Source organism: Mytilus edulis, unplaced genomic scaffold (genome assembly GCF_963676685.1).
Source record: "Mytilus edulis unplaced genomic scaffold, xbMytEdul2.2 SCAFFOLD_1782, whole genome shotgun sequence".
NCBI classification, from domain to species: Eukaryota; Metazoa; Mollusca; class Bivalvia; order Mytilida; family Mytilidae; genus Mytilus; species Mytilus edulis.
The window spans coordinates 1,394-10,243 of record NW_027268245.1 but is presented as its reverse complement, the minus strand read 5'-3'; the positions used below and the strand labels follow the sequence as shown (position 1 = coordinate 10,243).

Here is an 8,850-nt window from a genome sequence, read left to right as displayed (position 1 = left end):
ACCAGATTGGCAGCATGGTAAATTTCAAATGAAAAAAGCAGTAAAATGTTAGGAAACTTTCTAACATTAAGACATACCTATAGTTTTTTTTAAGTTAAATTCATTCAGGTTGCCTATTCATTTTGTTTTGAAAGTATGACAAGAATTTCAATTGCGAAACAGTGATTTTTGTTCATGACAATAGCTAAAAAATGGTTAAAAATTGATGACAAATTGGAAAATTCATCAGATTTGTTAACCTTTAAATGGCCGTAGCCAAAAAAAGACGTGCACCGCCAATATATTTTATAGTCATGTAAACCCCAAAAAATCAGGATAAGAAAAAAAGTTTGCCTCCTAAAAGGTGAACTTCCTTAAACACTTTTTGATAATTATCTGTAACACAAATAACTATATTTTTTTTTATTTTTATGATAAAGGTACTGGTTGGCATTCAGAATGTCCACCAAAAAACAACATGCGCTTGTGTTCTGCTGTCATTATTCCAGACGGGGTCATTGGAGGCAATGTCGGATCTGCTATGAAAGTGCAACTCAAACCGGTTCCGCATTCACAGTGACCATTTATCTTGTTATGGTGATTACAGTGTTCACCTTGTTTTAAGTATTTTTCACACCATCCACCTTGAACATAGAGAAAATAATAAAATAAATACTTATTCATGGTAGCCTTATTTAAAAAAACTTTTTTATAGCTGAAAAAAATATAAGGTAAGATAATATTTTGGTATTTTTTGTTGAGCGGAGTTTATAACTTAAATAACCATGTATTAGTTTGAACATCCGTATACAGGAGGTCGGACGACATCCAGATACAAAAATAAAACAAAATATTATTTAAGACTATTTAAGTCGAGAATTAAATAAAAAGTAAAACGTTTGACCATTAAAGATAGATCGTCATGAAACAAAATAACGTCCTTCGATTTATGATATCCGTGGACCTTGAATTAAGACATGAGTTTGGATTCAAATAGAAAATATTTAAAACCTTAGTAAAATGAATATATTTGTTTAATATATAAACCGAAGAAATTTAAACGCATAAATGTATTATGTCGTTTACTGATTTTGCATATACTTTGAAAGGTATTTTCTTGTCTGTTCCATGTCAGGAATTTGACAGTCGTTATCCATTCGTTTGTGTGTTTGAGCTTTTGATTTTGCCATTTAATAAGGGACTTTTCTTGTTGACTTTTCAGTATTTTTGTGATTTTAACTTTTTATGATATTTGCAAATATTATGATAACTCATTTTTCTATAAAAAACATAAAGTTGTTTGCTTATTCTCAAAATAATAATATCTAGAGCTCCCAGTGGATCTATCAAAAATGCGTATACATTCTTGAAATCCGTCTAAGTAACTGAGTTTCCCCTCGGTTCTCATATTTCTTTTGAGGGTTTTGTGTTATTTTGTAGGTTTGTAAACATGTAAACTGTTGCAAACATTATTTATTCTGCACTTTATAAATGAAGTATAAAAAAAAACACAACTACAAATGACATTGAAATTACAGTATTCGAGTGGTTTCGACCATATTACCAAAAAGAATAAAATGGTTCATACACATCTGTACAAACGAATATTACAATTTTAAAATATATCAACAGTCAAATCAAATCACACTTGGAATGCCATTAATGTGTACTACTTCTAGGGTTGTTTGAGAACGAATACTATAGAATGTCAAAACGATTGATCATGCACAGTCTCTTTATATATCAGATAAGGTCTATGGATATGAAACGACATATTTTCCTTCATAAATCAGTACACAAGTTTGTTTTAATCGTGAGCTTCAATGAAAAAAAGTAAAATCATAAAAATACTGAACTCAGAGGAAAATCAAATAGGAAAATCCCTAATCACATGGCAAAATCAAAGACAAAACATATCAAAAACGAATGGAGAACACCTGTCATATTACAGACTTGGTACAGGCATTTTAAATGTAGAACATGGTGGATTAAACCTGGTTTTAAAATATGTTTTAAATAAACAAACGTCATAGATTTAGTGGTTACGGTTATAACCTGTGCCATATATAGATTTGTAACGGTTGAAACTAACCTTGAAAGATAACCATTGGTGTGACATTTATAAAATCAACCTGTCTTTTCTTACTAAGCAACAATGGCCCCTCGTGGTAGTAACAACATTCATCTGAACCACACTGTGAATCATGTCTACATTCAACCTGTAATATGAAAATTAATTCATATACTGTAAACCAACTTATTTTCGCGGATACTTTATTTCGCGTTTAATCATTTCTAGTCCATTTCCTGGCTATTTAATTTCGCGATTTTTAAATTTATATTATGTAGTTTAATAAGGAAAGATCCAAGTTTTACATTTTTGAGACGATTTATATTTGCGTTAATTTTCTACTTGCGTAAGTCGCGAAAATAAATTGGTCGGGAAAATAAATTTGTTTACATTAATTATTCTATCTTTGTTTGGTCTGAATGCTCTTCAACTTCGTTTTTTATTTGGCTTTCAAAATGTTTTGATTTGAGCGTCAGTGATGAGTCTCATAAAGACCAAAATGGGCGTCAACCGTAAAAAACCAAAAGTCTGCAATCACACACACAAAAAAAATGCATTAAACCTTGCGATCATTAACATTTCAAGCATGATTATCGTATTTCTTAAGTTTGTTTTGATAATTATTGCTATTAAAATTTACAAGTTGCTTCAATTTGTAGCAAATATAAGCCTACTATTTGTCCATTGTTTATGATTGTATAATGGATGCCACACTCTTACAAGGTTTGTTCTATTTAATCAATAGTTACAGAATCACTACAGACTTTGTTTTGTACTGTTATATTTATAGTAATAAGTACCTGGAGATGAATAGTGGTTGAAAGCAATAATTACTTATTATTGAGACGACGACGGGGCATACTTAAAACAATAAAATAAGTCAATAAAAAAATCTGTCTGTGATATTATTAATCATATGAAACATATGCGGGCCATCTGAGTCACAGAAATTTCACAATAGTCCACCAACTCATGATGGCCCTGTTATAGCTTGTATTAATTGATATAATAGCAATTGAGTGTTTAAGCACTCTATATTGAATTTACCTTTAATTACAAACAAACCATCAAAATCTTAAACAGATATCAAAGTGCTTTTTAAAAACATAAACAAATCATAAATAATAAGATCAGTTTAAAACGTAATTAAGTTGAATAGCTCGAAAATAAATAATGCGTTGTATCGAAATTTTAAATGCTTCATATACATATTTTTTAAAATTTCGGTACCATACACTTTTATCCTTTCATAAAACTACCCTATTGCATACCTTAGAAGCGGTGGCAACTGTACAAGAAATAACTAACACCACTAAAATTTCTTTCCACATGTCGACTTTCTAGAATAGTCAAATCAAAGAGAACTGATTCTATTACTCTAATCTCTTTATATCTTTTGATACGAACCATGGCTGGATTCCAGTTCAAAACTGAATATCTATTTAAACCTTAAAGTTCAAGATATAAGTACAATCCTCACTCGAAAGAAACCAGATGTGTCGTTTGTACTGCTCAAAGAGAATATCGGTATCTGTATATAGTTTTTGAAATTAAACATTTGGTTGATCACGGAACGTGATTATAAGTGTCCAAGTTCATGCAATAATCTGATCTTAATTGTCCCTCCTTATAACTGGCTAATCCACTTCCATATTTGACCATATCATACATTGGCCTCAGGCGGGAGATAAAGTTTCTACACTCGTGATATACAATACGACCCTAGACTCCAGATGGCTAATCCCCAGATAAAAATTACTACACAGTAGATATAACTTAATCCTCAATAATTATCTGAACTTGCAGACAAAAATGTTTTTATTTCCATTAAATTTATTTAATCTTGAAAAACCTGTTTCCCTTACCCTGTCGTAGAACATAAAATGTCCGACTACAAATAGTTCATACAGCAACAACTTTGAAAAAGCGTTTTTACTTTACGTATCCGCATGAGCGTAAAATTCCAGGTCCAATCAAATATTTACTTGGAATGTGTTATAAATCTGCAATGACAAATCAGGGCTATTTAATGTGAAGATAGTCTATTCTGGCAACGCATTAAAAGTATTAGCACGCATATACAAGAATATGATGAACAATCCAATTATGTAAGAGCGAGTAAAACTTTTTTCGACCTGTCAGGATTTCTGGATTGACAGTTTTTAACATTTGGAACTCATCTGCAAATGGCAACTTGTACGACAATGTTTTTGAAGATCTTAATAAGGTTCAGAGAGGTAATAGCAGCAATTTGTTGTGTTATTATTTGTATTTAAACATCAACAGCCTTCTTCATAAATATGACCCATTAAAGACTTAACACATCGAAATCTAGTAGATGTTCACTTTTTACCAGAAACTAAAACTGATATACCATTTACAAATGCCCAATTTTGTGTTGATAATTTTATAATTTGGCGTGCTGATAGAAAAATCAACAAGGTGATGGTCTTATTGCATATGTCAGATCTGATCGTTGCAGCTGATAGAAGAACTAAACTAGAATTCTAAGATGCTGAATACATAGGTATCAAGGTAGCTATTTGAAACACAAAATGATTCTTAAACGGGAAATGAAAGCCTCCTAGTATATCAGCTAACCATCTCAATACAGATGGTAGCAAATATAAGTATATTTTTATTGGTGATTTTAATTATGATACGCTTAATTGTGATAAGAGAGATTCGATAAGAGAAAATTGTGATATTGTTTTAATTTGATTAAAAAACATTTTAAAGAAAGCTTCATGTTTATGAATTTTGCTTAAGCACCCCTTTTAGACTTGATCAAATGAAGCGTGAATATGAGTTATTATGGCACTGGTACTAGGGATGTGCACAACTTTAAAGTTCAGTTAAATTGTGGAATACCACTTTATCAAAAAAGAAGATATGCAGAAGTTTAAAGAATTTTGACGAATCAATGTTTCAAAGATTGAAAAAATTTAGAATTTGAGGATGTTAATGTAGCTTATGACAATTTAAGTTATTTTTTTCAACGAGGTAACCGAACAAACATGCACCTTGGAAAGAAAATATAAAGTGCAATTTATAGGAAGAAAATGATGTATGACAATACTAAAAAAATTAATGGTAGTAAGAACTCAGAAGCATATAGACGTCAACGCAACTATGTTACAAAATTTTTAATAGAGAGGTGCACTAGGGGCAATAGGGAAACCTGTTCTTACAAATAAAGAACTTGTTCTCATTAAAAAGAAAATATTTTCTCTATAAATAATGATTTAATTACAAAACAAGAGAAGGTTCGTGAAATATCAAATATATTTTTTGTAAATGATTCAAAGTATATTGGAAACAATCGAATAAAGATTTATGATGATCACCAAGTCTTTTGGCTTTAAAGATAATCTACCCGATCTTAAAAAAAAACTTCAACTTTTCCCCTATCGATGAAGATGTCGTTGGGAAAGGAATACGTAAAATTAATTAGACTCTTAAGAACTTCTCAATAACTTGCATCTGGATATTTCTCAGAAATTAATTCAATCAAAACATATTATTTTTCAACACTGTAAACCACCCTTCCTCATGTGAAATTTAAGGAAAAATCGTATAAAAGATATAATCCACAATGCTTTCAATATAAAAAAGGTAGCATACGCTATACGTTTATTGCTTTTGGATACCATATGAAATATTGTGATAATAGTGAACAAAAGCTTAAACATTTTACACAAAGTAACAGGTGATAAGTATGCAGGAGTTTCAATTAACAGCATATTTGTTAAATTTCGACGTTCCTATGGGAATGAACTGTGCGCCATTCCTTGCCGACCTCTATCTATTTCGATATGGAGTTCCTTCAGACATTTGTCAAAACAAGATGATAAAAAAGCCAGATAACGTTGTTTCACATTCGGTATATTATTGATGTTCTTTTCGCTAACACTTCATTTTTTTTTATTGGGTCCATTAATATATCCCTTAAAAGAAAGGCTTCCTCCGCCTTATTTTAAGATGATTCTTTGAATATAAAATAAATCTTAATGACAAATGTGAGTTTTTTAATTTTGTAATTATTTTCTCCCACCTTACTAGCAATAAATAAACTTCACTTGCATATAAATATACATTTCCAAACTGCTTCGGAATTCAAGAACTTGAAACTTCTATTCAGACTTAATAACACTGTCTGAGCAGAGTTTGATGAACTAGGGTTGATTCAAAAGGTTCTCGTCCTTTTTCTTTAAAAGAGTTCATCGGAAGATATTATTAACTTGTTGATAAATAAACCGTATCAACTTCATCAATAATACCTGATGGTCTTGAAATATAGATTTTATGTACTGATGTTGTTATCTTTATTAAGTGTTGTAGTATTTTATTTGTCTTTGTTCGTTTTCAACCTTTACTATTTAGTCATTTTGTTTAGCTCGAAATCTCACCACTTGGCGTCCTTCGTCATCGTTAACTTTTTACATTTTAAAGGTTCTTATAAAGAACCACTTGTTTTTGTAGTGTTTACGATTTAAACAAATTGTTGAATGTTGTACCCCAATTTTTGTCAATTTTACCTTGTATGTCTGTTAGTTTTGCTCAAACATTATTATTAAAATAAAGGAATGTTATGCGACTGTCAAAACAAGTGTGATGTTTAACTACCAATAAAACTATGCTTAATCCATCATTTTCTACATAAGAAGAAGAAGGGCACCACAGTCAAAAGAAACATATTAGTCTACCAAACTCAGAATCATAGTTTTCGGGACAAGTGGCATGGTAGATTTAGTTTATAGCCATAAACAATGACATAAAGATTAGACTACAGCATTATTTTACAGCAGCGTGTGCCTCAACCGGTCGGACACAAAATGATAGTCTTCATCGAAATTTAAAAAAAAGACATTAAGTTTAGGTACCTTTGCTTTTGTTTTCATTCCAGTAGAAAAAGTTTTACAATGGAATCTTGATCGGGGGCACACACTTTGGAATACCTAATAAACTGGGAGATATACATATAATTCAAAGAAAAACAAATCTTCGTACAACAAAGAACTCTGAGGCATTTAACATTGATGATCCAAGATTTACTCGGTGATTTCCTTCCAATATATAACTCATAATTTATTGAGATCGTCCGCTAACTCTAAACGTAGAAATATTAAACTTATACACCAGTAAGACGACTTGGAGAAATACTAAGGATTTTCTTATCCCAGGAATAGATTACTTTGACCGTATTTGGCACAACTTTTTGGAATTTTGGGTCCTTAATGCTCTTCAACTTTTTTTTATCTGAGCGCCACTGATGAGGGTTATGACGATTTAAGTGTATGGCGTATCAAATTATAAGAATGGTCCCTTTGATAACTATTTGCTATTTCACTTTTTATTTATTCAAGAAAAACTGTTCATATAATTTCAGGTATGTAAACACTGCCGATGTACCTAGACCTTGAACATCACGTGATGGTAAATTGTATTTTAGATTTGAGACAGAAAAAGCATGGAATTACCTTTCAAATGAGGCCAGAAACTATGACTTCTTTTGAGTTATTTTAGGAATTTTATAGTTCTTGGTATGGGGTTAAACATGTATTCGCAGTTCATGCTGTTTTTAACCAGTGTTGCCTCATAGCTTAAACGTCCTCCAATATATTTCTGTCGTTTCGCCCTGCTTTTATATTCATTTTTATTCATAGTTACTATTAAGTGCAAGTGATTCATTTATATATCTTATGGTTTTGAGTGTGTTAGTATGATATAATATCTAAGCGATTGCTGGTTCCCCAGTCAATACACATACAGTTGTTTGTCGTATGAGCATTGAGGAGGAAGGTTAACAATAAAAAAAAAATGAAGTCATTATATTCGCCTGCAGTTGTTTTTTATTTCTTGGTTTGTGCAAGAAGCTGGACGATTTGTATATGATAGTGGGTTAAAGAGCTTATCAGAGCTCATGTATACTCTGTACACATATGACTTTAAATAAAATGTACTCACTGACGTTCAAGTAGAAATAAAATGTCAATGAAATCTAGGCCGGGGTGCACAAACTTTGAAATATCCTATATCCAAAGAAATAAAAAATATGATTAAAAGAAAAACAACTCTTCGTACATCAAAGTACTCTGATGCATTTCACATTGACGATCCAAGTTTCCTCTTGATATAGATATCGCAAATAGATTGAGATCGTCCACTAACTCAAAACGCAGGAAAATATACGCAAGTTAGACGACGTGGAGTGAAATCCTATAAAACAGTGTTTGTAATTTCTTGCTAGAAATTCGCAAGTTAAAAACCAACGACCACCAATATTACTATGCTTCGTATGCTGGTCTTTTGCAGCTGGAATTTGGTTTCATAGATATGGAAATTGCATTTATCTAAAACTGAAGTCAGTGTTTTAACATAAGATTAATTGCATATCGGATCCTCATTTTTTATTTGAAGGTAATTGTAGGTCATGGTATGAAGTAGATAAAATTGTACTAGTATCTTTTAATTGTGCCGTTTTACCATCTGTTCTTGGATGCACAAAGGTTACCGATTAGACATTCAAAAATATACAAAAACAACTGAATGCAAAAATGTAACAACAAACAGAGTATAACAACAAAATCTGACAAGAACAAGATATATCTACAATTTCGAAAGAAGTCAAACAATCATACCAGTAACGAAATAGTCTGAGTACCGTGATATTGGCTCAAGCAACAAACAACAATTTTGAAACTTGCACTTAGTTAAACTGATAACACGTACCCATAATATTAGTATAAACTGATTTCATTCTTGTGAATGATTACAAAAATATCAATAATTTTATTCTT

At 31.1% G+C, this 8,850-nt stretch overlaps 1 protein-coding gene across 1 annotated transcript; it reads right to left on the bottom strand.

Annotated features, from left to right (window-relative positions):
• Nucleotides 1-387: 387 nt before the first annotated feature.
• Nucleotides 388-3,456, bottom strand: LOC139507103 (uncharacterized). The gene is made up of 3 exons (XM_071295639.1): nucleotides 3,322-3,456; nucleotides 2,072-2,198; nucleotides 388-623 (listed from the first exon to the last, which is right to left on the bottom strand). The coding sequence occupies exons 1-3, from the start codon at nucleotides 3,379-3,381 to the stop codon at nucleotides 409-411; spliced, it is 402 nt and encodes a 133-aa protein (XP_071151740.1). The 5' UTR covers nucleotides 3,382-3,456; the 3' UTR covers nucleotides 388-408.
• Between the last annotated feature and the right edge of the window lie 5,394 nt (nucleotides 3,457-8,850).

Excerpts from the sequence above, each read along its gene's own strand:
- LOC139507103 (XM_071295639.1), bottom strand. The coding sequence starts at position 3,381 with ATGTGGAAAGAAATTTTAGTGGTGTTAGTTATTTCTTGTACAGTTGCC. Across the intron at positions 2,199-3,321 it reads CAGTTGCCACCGCTTCTAAG|GTTGAATGTAGACATGATTC; the intron begins GTATGCAATAGG and ends TTCATATTACAG. Across the intron at positions 624-2,071 it reads ACCAATGGTTATCTTTCAAG|GTGGATGGTGTGAAAAATAC; the intron begins GTTAGTTTCAAC and ends TCTATGTTCAAG.